Source organism: Aricia agestis, chromosome 10 (genome assembly GCF_905147365.1).
Source record: "Aricia agestis chromosome 10, ilAriAges1.1, whole genome shotgun sequence".
Taxonomy (NCBI): domain Eukaryota; kingdom Metazoa; phylum Arthropoda; class Insecta; order Lepidoptera; family Lycaenidae; genus Aricia; species Aricia agestis.
Window position 1 is genome coordinate 3,065,634 of NC_056415.1, and position 12,221 is coordinate 3,077,854.

Consider the following 12,221-nt stretch of genomic DNA (forward strand, 5'->3'; position numbering starts at 1 on the left):
TTTTGATTACAATATTTTATTTTTTGTTTTTTAGTTACTCTCTGGCTAAATCTAGCTAGAGAATTAGTCTGTTTGGTTGTAGTTTGTTTTTTTGTTGTACTTGAATTTGATCAGTGAAAAACCGTGTCTATAATATTTAGTGAGTTGTTATATTCCGTTTATATCTGCGTAACTAAAAACCAAAAAGTTAAATTTCACTTAACAAAAGTGACCGGATTCAACCGGGCTTTTTCTAAAAGCCGGCTGGATATGACTTGACATAACATGTCTGACGTCACGTCACGACACGACACGACACGATACGAAATGATACGACACGACTTCACTCTATTACTTTTCAATTTACTGTCAATGAGTGGGAGAGCCATGCTTCGGCACGTATTGGCCGGCTCGACCGAAGAAATACCACGTTCTCACAGAAAACCGGCGTGAAACAGCGCTTGCGCTGTGTTTCGCCGAGTGAGTGAGTTTACCGGAGGCCCAATCCCCTACCGTATTCCCTTCCTTACCCTCCCCTATTCCCTTCCCCCCCCCCCCCCCCCCCCCTATTATCCTATTCCCTCTTAAAAGGCCGGCAACGCACCTGCTGCTCTTCTGATGCTGCGAGTGTCTTTAACGTTGTTCGTGGCGGCCGAAAAGGAAGATCTTCCGACCGAGCGAGATAGCATGCTCGGTCAGGCCGAAGCCCACTGACGTCATTTCAGACGTTGTATATATCTTGCCGTTCTCCGAAACTTCGATAGCGCGATGCAGGAATGTTAGGCGAATTGTGGGTACCGCCACATCACTCCCCCCCGAAGACCTGTGGTATTCTTCGATGCGCTTGTGTTGTCAGGTGTGGGCCGAAGCTACGCGTGCAATGACCAGGAGAGGGACCCCGTGCTCTGCTTGCTGACCGGTCGTTGTAGCCTATGGCTGCCCCGTTCAAGCCAGACGCGGGTTCGACCGGCGCGGACCTCCAACGCGGCTTATGGTCGAGGCGACCCGGTTATGCTTGATGTCTGCTGACGTGGTGCGGAGGGGCGGGGAGTGTTGATGATGATTGATGTCCAGAAGGATGCGTGTTCTTGTCGGTGGTCACCAATTTAACGTTGTTCGTGGCGGCCGAAAAGGAAGATCTTCCGACCGAGCGAGATAGCATGCTCGGTCAGGCCGAAGCCCACTGACGTCATTTCAGACGTTGTATATATCTTGCCGTTCTCCGAAACTTCGATAGCGCGATGCAGGAATGTTAGGCGAATTGTGGGTACCGCCACATGTCCATGGGCGACGGTAGTTGCTTTCCATCATTGAGGTTTCTAATACTAAATTCACGTATCTTGGATGAGCCGCCACATTGGATGTAGAAGGATGTGAAATCGTGCATTGTCATCCAAACTAAACGTGTATGGAAAATTTAAGCTCAATAGCTCAATAGGTTAAAATATATATCTGCTTCAAAATTGAGTTCTGAAATTTCACCCGAACATACATACCGTATTTACATACATACAGAGCAAGTTAAATAAAAGCTTTTAATAATAAGTAATAAAAAATAAATTAAACCGTTGCCAACGTTTTTCTATTGATATTCTATTGTCAAAATATTGACTTTATTATTTTTTAGACAAATTCCTGCGACCATCCTGCGACCAGAGTAGACAGAATTATAGAGTATGCCGACTTAGAAGTTAGAACTGATGTTGAAATTTTTAAATTTGACGTATTATGACGAAAATCGTCGCTAGGGTTGTTAACTTGTTACCTACGAATTTAAAAATATGACATATTCGCTGGACGTGTTCCTCTTTGGTCGTATTGTTGTTTGTGTTTTGGCATATGCGATTAAAATTGACAGAATCCAATTTTGAAATCTTTATTTGAAATATTTAAAAATAAATTATATCAGCCAGCGCGAGGCACATTCCGTTCATAATCCTAGTGAAACCCGACCAATTTGACAGATATTGAAACCTGTCCGTTTCTTTGCAGTCGAACTACTGGTAGTTATGTCTATTGTGCTGCGACAGTCTCCCTTTACTGGATTAATTTGACGACCTCTGTGACTTAGTGGTGAGCGCGTTGGTAGCTCAAGCCGGGGGTCGCGGGTTCGAATCCCGCCGACGGAACAAAAAAAAGTTTTCAATGTTCCTGGGTCTGGATGTTTATTAAATATGTGTACGATATAACAAAAATCTTAAATATATGTATAGTATGAAAGTATTAAATATATTTCCGTTGTCTGGTACCCGTAACACAAGTCCTTTAGGTACTTAGCACGGGGCCAGACTGACGTGGTGTGAAGCGTCCATAGATATTATTATTATTATTTATTAATAGCGTTTTCGGCATCTGAACTGCCCCGGGGCAAGGTGTTGGCAGGGCGGGCCGACATGATACGGAAACATCCTGTCGGCCCACCTTGTCTTTGTCTTGCAGCTAGTCTTAGGATGGTCTTGTTTTTTGTAAAACAAAGACCAAGTCCGAGTTTGCAGGTCGTAAATAGAACGTAGAAACTAAGATGCCTACCACCGGTTCGGAAACTAAACTTTAGTTAAGGGTCAAAGCTTGGATTCTATAACGAGGTTGCCAGATGCAGTATCAACACGACATTGTACTAAGTATTAATATATTTAGGGTCCTTAGGTAAGAACGGGAATACTTTAGGGTAGGTACCCTAAAGTATTCCCGTGCAGGAACCGGGTGGTTAAGTGTCAACGCTATCATACAACGCCATAGGGTCTAAACCTACAACAAATTAGGCTGAATAAATTACGCCAGCGTAAATTCCGCCGCGCTTAAATTGCATGCGGGCCGAATACGAGGGGTGACACACTATTACGTCGCGTTTTTTATGCGTTTGACATTTGCGGCGGAAATTACGCCGGCGTAATTCAGCCTAGTGTGTTTAGACACGGTTCCGAACCGCGCGATTTCCGCGTATAAAGCACGTGATAATACTTTAGGATGTGTATGGGTGGGGCCTATATAGACTTCGCTGTGAAAGTAGCAGTGCCCAAAGAGTAACTTTTGTATGGGAAAATTCATGACACTGAGGCGCTTGCCCATACAAATAACAACATTTCTTGGAATTTGGTTGTACGTAAGTGTATGAATAAGCAATGTGAGAATGAGCAAAAGGTAAATAAAAGATGTAAAGTGAATACTTAAACGTATTTATTGTTTTTACTATTCCTAGCTGCACAAGATATTTTTTGACTAGTTTAACCTATATTTACAAAATAAATATCTTAACACAATATTTACAATAATACTCGCCACAGGAAACTAAAGTCAGTCGCGGTAACTTAAACGCTAGAGGTGGGAGATCACAGTCAAGACTCAGGTAGAAGCAGATCTAGTCGACCTCCTCGACGGTGGGGCCGGTGTGGTGCGCCTGCTGCTGCTGCTGCGCCCCCGCGCCCGGCCCGCCACCGTGCATCTTGCTCATCACCGGCGAGCACACCCGCTGCACCTCCTTCAGCTTGTGCTCGAACTCCTCCTTGTCGGCCAGCGTGTTGTTGTCCAGCCACCGGATGGCCTCCTCGCACTCGCGCCGTGCCGCCTCCTTGTCCTGCTCGCTCAGCTTGTCCCCGGCCTCGTCAAGCGCCTGCTTCACGTTGAACACGTACGACTCCAGCTGGTTCCGTGCGGACACCCGCTCCCTCTGGCGGTCGTCCTCCTCTTTGTAGCGCTCGGCGTCGGCGACCATACGGTCGATCTCGGCCTGCGACAGCCGGCCCTTGTCGTTCTTGATGACGATGTTCTTGCTGCGCCCGGTGCTGTTCTCCTTGGCGGACACGTTCAGGATGCCGTTGGCGTCGAGGTCGAAGGTGACGTCCACCTTGGGCACGCCGCGGGGCGCCGGCGGGATACCGGTGAGGTCGAAGCGGCCCAGCAGGTTGTTGTCCTTGGTCATGGCCCTCTCGCCCTCGTACACCTGGATGGTGACGGCCGGCTGGTTGTCCGAGTACGTGGTGAACGTCTGCGACTGCTTGCACGGGATCTTGGCGTTGCGCTCGATGATCTTGGTCATGACGCCGCCGGCGGTCTCGATGCCAAGCGACAGGGGCGCCACGTCCACCAGGAGGACGTCCTGGATCTTGCTGTGCTGCTCCCCGCTCAGGATGGCCGCCTGGACCGCCGCGCCGTAGGCCACGGCCTCGTCCGGGTTGATCGACAGATTGAGCTTCTTGCCGCAGAAAAAGTTCTGGAGCATGCTCTGAATCTTGGGGATGCGCGTGGAACCGCCCACCAGCACCACGTCGTGGATGGAGCTCTTGTCGAGCTTGGCGTCCTTGAGGGCCTTCTCGACCGGCTCCAGAGTTCCGCGGAACAGGTCCGAGTTGAGCTCCTCGAACCTCGCCCGCGACACTCTCGTGTAGAAGTCGATGCCCTCGTGCAGAGCGTCGATCTCGATGGTGGCCTCGGTGCTCGACGACAGAGTGCGTTTTGCGCGCTCGGCGGCTGTGCGGAGACGCCGGAGGGCGCGGGAGTTGCCCTTGATGTCCTTTTTGTACTTCCTCTTGAACTCCTCCGCCAGGTGGTTGACCAGTCTGTTGTCGAAGTCCTCGCCCCCGAGGTGCGTGTCTCCAGCCGTCGCCTTCACCTCGAACAGCGAGCCCTCGTCGATGGTCAGGATCGAGACGTCGAACGTGCCGCCGCCGAGGTCGAAGATCAGAACGTTTCGCTCGCCTTTGAGGTTCTTGTCCAGGCCGTACGCCAGCGCGGCGGCGGTGGGCTCGTTGATGATGCGTAGGACGTTCAGGCCGGCGATGGCCCCGGCGTCCTTCGTGGCCTGCCGCTGGGAGTCGTTGAAGTAGGCCGGCACGGTGATGACGGCGTCGCGGACCGCCATGCCGAGGTAAGCCTCGGCGGTCTCCTTCATCTTCGTCAGGACCATGCTGCTGATCTCCTCCGGCGCGAACCTCTTCGTCTCGCCTTTGAACTCAATTTGGATCTTGGGTTTGCCGCAGTCGTTGACGACTTTGAAGGGCCAGTGCTGCATGTCCTGCTGTATCTTGGAGTCATCGAACTTCCTGCCGATGAGTCTCTTGGCGTCGAAAACTGTGTTGTTGGGGTTCAGAGCCACCTGGTTCTTGGCGGCGTCGCCGATGAGCCTCTCGGTGTCCGTGAAGGCCACGTAAGATGGTGTCGTTCTGTTTCCCTGGTCGTTAGCGATGATCTCCACGTTCCCATGTTGCCAAACTCCGACGCACGAGTAGGTGGTACCTAGATCAATTCCGATTGCTGGCATTTTTATTGTATCTTCTCGTAACACTCTCGATAATATTCCTCAATAGCTTGTTTGTATGTATAAACTTCGGTAAACTTGCGTTTATCGAACTCGCCTTCAGACTTCTTCTCGCTTCGGTTTGTTTTCGAATAATACTTGCTTTGCCGCGCTCACACCGGCCTTTTATACCCAGCCGCGCGAGGCGAATACGGTTCGAGAAAAGTCGCAAATGTTCTAGATCTGTCCAATCATATTCCAGAACGGTCGATACGTAAATGACCCACCTATAGCAGAGGGTTTTTGAGAGACAAGGACGGAGATAGATTTTGTTTAGGGCGTTTTGCATGTGCGAGAAAGAGATAAATATATCGATGTCACATTTTCTTGACTATGAATGTACGCTCAGTGTTGCAAGGTAATTACGATAAGAGTTTCCACTATTATGTGCAAAATTTTAGATAATGCCAAAGAGGGCTAGTAAATTATACATTGTACCCTTTTGTATTTATAGTTGATATTAATTTATATTTACTAGAGATCGTCCAATGGTTGACATTCGACCTTAGTTTCAACGACAATAGGACTACTATAGTGCGTCAAGAAAGTGAAGAAATTAAAAAGTGGCAAGATCGTAGTGTCATCCCTTTTTTCTTAGATTGATTTGACAGGGATGACACTACGATGTTGCCACTTTTTAATTTCTTCACTTTCTTGACGCACTATACGTTTAATTTGTAAAAAAATATTGACATTTTCATATTTTTTTTCAACTCTCGTCTCTAGGACTCAGCTGATCTCAGACTGGCCGTGTAAACATTGTCTAATAGCATCTAAGATTCAATAAAAAACTATAATCCATTTTCAATTTGTCAACTTGTTGTCAACAGACTTCAACCATAAATAAAAGAGTATAATTCGTATGTATAGATTTGTCACTCAAAAATCTGTCATCTTCTTGAGTGTGTTCTTTATTTGTTAAAAAATGTGTAGTAAAAGCATAATTTCAAAATAATATTATATAGCTCCATGCACTCCTTCACTATATAAACTATAACTGTGCAAAATTTCATTCACCTGCGTTTCCGCATTTTTCGTCAAAAGGGATACATAGTTTTTCGCTTGTGTATTAATATATAGATTAAATACCTATTGAATAAATCGAAGCAATATTAACTTTTGCATATTTATCTTTTTATAACAATCGAAGATATTTTTGACTTAAAATCACCATTATCTCGTATCATTGAAATACTTAATTAAAATTAGTAGACACAGTGGTAAAAGCACAGATTATTATGAATGTACTTAATATAACGTTAAATTTATCGTTGTAGTTGTGACTGTGATAATTATATTCTCACTACTAGATATTTTAGTGACAAAATATTTAATTTTAATTACTTTATGCTCGATTTCTGGGCTTGTATGACTGAATTTACTGCTTTTGTTTGGATAACCTCAGAATATTAATCAATCCACAACGCTATTGAGAAGATGAAGACTCAAAAATCTTGGAAGCTGGGCATAACAGATTAAACATTATAATTTTAACTATCTAAGGGGAAATTTTTAATAAAAACATAAAGCTGGTATCACTGCGTCACACGTTCGCGAAACATCCTGAGAGTTCTGACGCGGTCGGGTCGAGGGGATCTCCGCCCCGCTCCCCCCAACCCCCTCGGCGCCGATCTAGTTCAAACTTCGAGGAATTGCCGGGCTCGTAGACCTGTTTTTTGATCCCCCTAACATAACAGTATCAGGGCTCGTTTATTGCGTATATTTTTAATTTAGTCTTTATGTTTTTCATTTTGTATGTAATAAGCTTACAGCTGCATAATTATCGTTTTTTTTTAATTTGTTGGTTTTCCTTGCAACATTCATTTTACATTTTTATTTTACAGTATTAGCTATTTCCTATTTTAGTTGTACAGTTTTAGTTTATTATATTTTGTTTAGGCTACTAATATAATTATTATATTCTGTGGTTACGGTTCCTTCGTAGACCTTCTACGACAGTCTACGGCGTAGAGCCAATACCTGAAAACTACTTTGGGTGGGTTGCACTGCACCCAAGGATGAATGTTTGTTATTCAGTCACGTAAAAACTACTTGAAATTAATTTTAATGAAACTACAATTATTTTAGCACATCAGTATAAGTTATAAGACACATATTTGTCCAATGTCTATATTAAGTAGGAAAACATATTCTGCTATCTGCAAGCTTAAATTCTGTTGTGCGCTGCCAAAACCCTATCCAGCATTCAAAATTATGGTTAATGTTCATCATTAATGAACATTCACATTTTGGGAGACATTTTAACAAACTAATTCACATAAACATTAATAGGGCGAATAACGCAAAAAATCAAACATCTTTAAGCCAGGCCACAACACTGCGTTGCGGCGTCGCATCGTAAAAATCTACTGTGCCGCAGAACGCTGATAAAAAAATAGTAAGAGCGTTTTTTATTTTAGCTGTGGGTTCAGAAACTGCAGCCATTTTAAAGTTATGAGAAAGGAAATATATTCGGAAAATTGCTTATTTAGGTAAATTATACCAAGATTTTAGATAACAAGCATATTATCATTTAGTAGGCTCCATTCCACCACGGCGCACGCTGTGCACGGCCACGCGCAAGCGTGGACGTGCACGGATTTATTTCTTTGACTACGTGGGTCAACGTTTCCACTGCCTATGTACACGCTTCCGTGTATCCCGTGCAATTTGCATACAGGTCAGTTAACAAGAGCTGGCACGACCAATACATTTAAACATTGCGCTTGTGTAGTGTCTAATAAGCGCGTGGCGTGACGTCGTACTACATACGTATCATAAAAAGTCTGTCCGTCTCTCTCGCACGCGGTCTATCTTATGAGCGTGAAGAAGACAGTTATTGTTTTTCTTATAGTACTACTGTTTATAAATACAGCGTGATGTTACAAGTCGGTAACGTGTGATCGGCGCGCGGCCAGGGTTCGGAACCGTACGATAGTTATCGTACACATACCAGGCGCGGTCGCAGCCTGAAATTTTGGGGGGGTCACTCAGTAGTCACTACATTATTTTTCTGCGCCCTCGGACGGTTCTGGGTTCACAGCAGCTGTCTAAGGTCGGACGAAGTGGTGGTTAGGGGATAGCTAGAAATTTCCGTTTATTATTTAGCAAGATTTTGAGATTTTTCAATTTTATCTTAGATTTTGGGGGGGGGTCATGTCCCCTGTCCCCCTTCGGACCGCGCCTGACACATACGATAATTTTGTGCGTACGTACGATGTACGATAGCATATTATTATCGTACGCAGATTATACGATAATTTTTATCATGATGCAAACATATTATATTTTTAAACATTCTGTATAGTGAAATTGCATAAGTGTGAGCACTGTGAATGAGCCAGCTTTAGTTAACTGATCTATAGCATACGTAGCGTGGCCAGCGTTGAGCTACGTGTGCACCATATTCGAGCAAGCTACGTAAGTTAATTCGTGCGTAGCGTGTCCGTGGGTTGCAGTGGAAACAGTCACATAATATATTTTCTTACAAAGCGAAGCTTGACGCATGTGCGTAGCTTCTCCGTGCGCCGCGGTGGAATGGAGTCCTAAGTGCAACATAAAATATACATACAGGAGCCCTAGAACAATTTTTTTTATTACAGCTATCAAGCTAATTTTTTGTGAGTAGCTTTATTTTGATAAGACGAACAACATTTTTATCTGCGAAAAATCTTGAAAGTGGTCTCTCAGAAATGGATCTAACATAAATAGAAAGGATTTCATATGATGGTAGAAAGATTTCATAATATCATTTGATGGTCCTAAAATATGGATGTTCTATTTGTAGGACAATGTTACTCTTAAACTTAAATTATGTAGGTAACTAAACCTATCAATATACAAAAAATCAGCTTGTTAGGGTTCCGTTTTAGGGTTCAGTAGTCAACCAAGTTTTGTTGATTACAGAACCTTAACGAGCTGAATTTTACATTGATAGGTTATTAGTTTTCTATCTCATTAGGAATGAGCAATGAGTAAATAAAAGATGTAAAGTGAATACTTAAACGTATTTATTGTTTTTTCTATTCCTAGCTGCACAAGATATTTTTTGACTAGTTTAACCTATATTTACAAAATAAATAACTTAACACAATATTTACATAATACTCGCCATAGGAAACTAAAGTCAGTCGCGGTAACTTAAACGCTAGAGGTGGGAGATCACAGTCAGGACTCAGGTGGGAGCAGATCTAGTCGACCTCCTCGACGGTGGGGCCGGCGTGGTGCGCCTGCTGCTGCTGCTGCGCCCCCGCGCCCGCCCCGGCACCGTGCATCTTGCTCATCACCGGCGAACACACCCGCTGCACCTCCTTCAGCTTGTGCTCGAACTCCTCCTTGTCGGCCAGCGTGTTGTTGTCCAGCCACCGGATGGCCTCCTCGCACTCGCGCCGGGCCGCCTCCTTGTCCTGCTCGCTCAGCTTGTCCCCGGCCTCGTCGAGCGCCTGCTTCACGTTGAACACGTACGACTCCAGCTGGTTCCGTGCGGACACCCGCTCCCTCTGGCGGTCGTCCTCCTCCTTGTAGCGCTCGGCGTCGGCGACCATGCGGTCGATCTCGGCCTGCGACAGCCGGCCCTTGTCGTTCTTGATGACGATGTTCTTGCTGCGCCCGGTGCTGTTCTCCTTGGCGGACACGTTCAGGATGCCGTTGGCGTCGAGGTCGAAGGTGACGTCCACCTTGGGCACGCCGCGGGGCGCCGGCGGGATGCCGGTGAGGTCGAAGCGGCCCAGCAGGTTGTTATCCTTGGTCATGGCCCTCTCGCCCTCGTACACCTGGATGGTAACGGCCGGCTGGTTGTCCGAGTACGTGGTGAACGTCTGCGACTGCTTGCATGGGATCTTGGCGTTGCGCTCGATGATCTTAGTCATGACACCGCCGGCGGTCTCGATGCCGAGCGACAGGGGCGCCACGTCCACCAGGAGGACGTCCTGGATCTTGCTGTGCTGCTCACCGCTCAGGATGGCTGCCTGGACCGCCGCGCCGTAGGCCACGGCCTCGTCCGGGTTGATTGACAGGTTGAGCTTCTTGCCGCAGAAGAAGTTCTGGAGCATGCTCTGAATCTTGGGGATGCGCGTGGAGCCGCCCACCAGTACCACGTCGTGGATGGAGCTCTTGTCGAGCTTGGCGTCCTTGAGGGCCTTCTCGACTGGCTCCAGAGTTCCGCGGAACAGGTCCGAGTTGAGCTCCTCGAACCTCGCCCGCGACACTCTCGTATAGAAGTCGATGCCCTCGTGCAGAGCGTCGATCTCGATGGTGGCCTCGGTGCTCGACGACAGAGTGCGTTTCGCGCGCTCGGCGGCGGTGCGGAGACGCCGGAGAGCGCGGGAGTTGCCCTTGATGTCCTTCTTGTACTTCCTCTTGAACTCCTCCGCCAGGTGGTTGACCAGTCTGTTGTCGAAGTCCTCGCCCCCGAGGTGCGTGTCTCCAGCCGTCGCCTTCACCTCGAACAGCGAGCCCTCGTCGATGGTCAGGATCGAGACGTCGAACGTGCCGCCGCCGAGGTCGAAGATCAGAACGTTTCGCTCGCCTTTGAGGTTCTTGTCCAGGCCGTACGCCAGCGCGGCGGCGGTGGGCTCGTTGATGATGCGTAGGACATTCAGGCCGGCGATGGCCCCGGCGTCCTTCGTGGCCTGCCGCTGGGAGTCGTTGAAGTAGGCCGGCACGGTGATGACGGCGTCGCGGACCGCCGTGCCGAGGTAAGCCTCAGCGGTCTCCTTCATCTTCGTCAGAACCATGCTGCTGATCTCCTCCGGCGCGAACCTCTTCGTCTCGCCTTTGAACTCGATTTGGATCTTGGGTTTGCCGCAGTCGTTGACGACTTTGAAGGGCCAGTGCTGCATGTCCTGCTGTATCTTGGGGTCATCGAACTTCCTGCCGATGAGTCTCTTGGCGTCGAACACTGTGTTGTTGGGGTTCAGAGCCACCTGGTTCTTGGCGGCGTCGCCGATGAGCCTCTCGGTGTCCGTGAAGGCCACGTAAGATGGTGTCGTTCTGTTTCCCTGGTCGTTAGCGATGATCTCCACGTTCCCATGTTGCCAAACTCCGACGCACGAGTAGGTGGTACCTAGATCAATTCCAATTGCTGGCATTTTTATTGTATCTTCTCGTAATACTCTCGATAATATTCCTCAGTAGCTTGTTTGTATGTATAAACTTCGGTAAACTTGCGTTTATCGAACTCGCCTTCAGAATTCTTCTCGCTTCGGTTTGTTTTCGAATAATACTTGCTTTGCCGCGCTCGCAAGCTGCTTTTATACTGGCTAGAAATGAACGAATAGACATCGAGAAAATTCTCGATCTTTCTGGTATCTACCAATCAGAGACCAACTTTAATGGAAGGTTCGCGAACTTATTACATTTGACGAATGAGCGTTGAGTATAAGTGAAAGAGAAAGAACAACACAGGTTTCATATATTTCTCATATGAGAGAGAAGGATAGTTGCTTTTACCGAACACATTTAATGTTGCCACGTAATAAATTTTCCGCTTTTTAATGGAGTTTTGGAATGTGGTGCGAGGGTGAAATTTCATCAAGTTTTTGAAAATAGAATTAACACTTTATAATTTGCTAAATTTATATTATTGTACTATTTTATGATTCAAAATAATATTATGATTTCAACATATTATATTAAGTAAATAGCTATGTTTTCAAACTTTTTTCTAAACGAAAGAATAAAATAAGTATACTTATGATGTATTTCGTCTAAGACAATAATTGTTTTAAAATTAGTTAAAATAAGTTACCAATGCATGTAAATTTTATCTGCCATTAATTATTTATTATTGCTTGCATTTAATCAATATGGATTTAATTAATAATAATAGGTTCACTTTAATACAATTCAATTTAATTCTGAGACCGGAGATATTCCATATGAAAGTATATTACAAACGAAAATTTTTTGCCTGTATTACGTGGGTAATATACTTGCAACATTCATGTAT

General features: G+C 46.1%; 2 protein-coding genes across 2 annotated transcripts; both read right to left on the reverse strand.

Moving 5' to 3' along the window:
- Positions 1-3,134: 3,134 nt before the first annotated feature.
- LOC121730909 (heat shock protein 68-like) lies at positions 3,135-5,387 on the reverse strand. Its single transcript, XM_042120118.1, has one exon. The coding sequence runs from the start codon at positions 5,234-5,236 to the stop codon at positions 3,338-3,340; it is 1,899 nt and encodes a 632-aa protein (XP_041976052.1). The 5' UTR covers positions 5,237-5,387; the 3' UTR covers positions 3,135-3,337.
- Positions 5,388-9,265: 3,878 nt separating this feature from the next.
- Positions 9,266-11,503, reverse strand: LOC121730890 (major heat shock 70 kDa protein Ba-like). Its single transcript, XM_042120097.1, has one exon. It carries the CDS (start codon positions 11,359-11,361, stop codon positions 9,463-9,465), a length of 1,899 nt encoding a protein of 632 aa, XP_041976031.1. The 5' UTR covers positions 11,362-11,503; the 3' UTR covers positions 9,266-9,462.
- Positions 11,504-12,221: the final 718 nt, after the last annotated feature.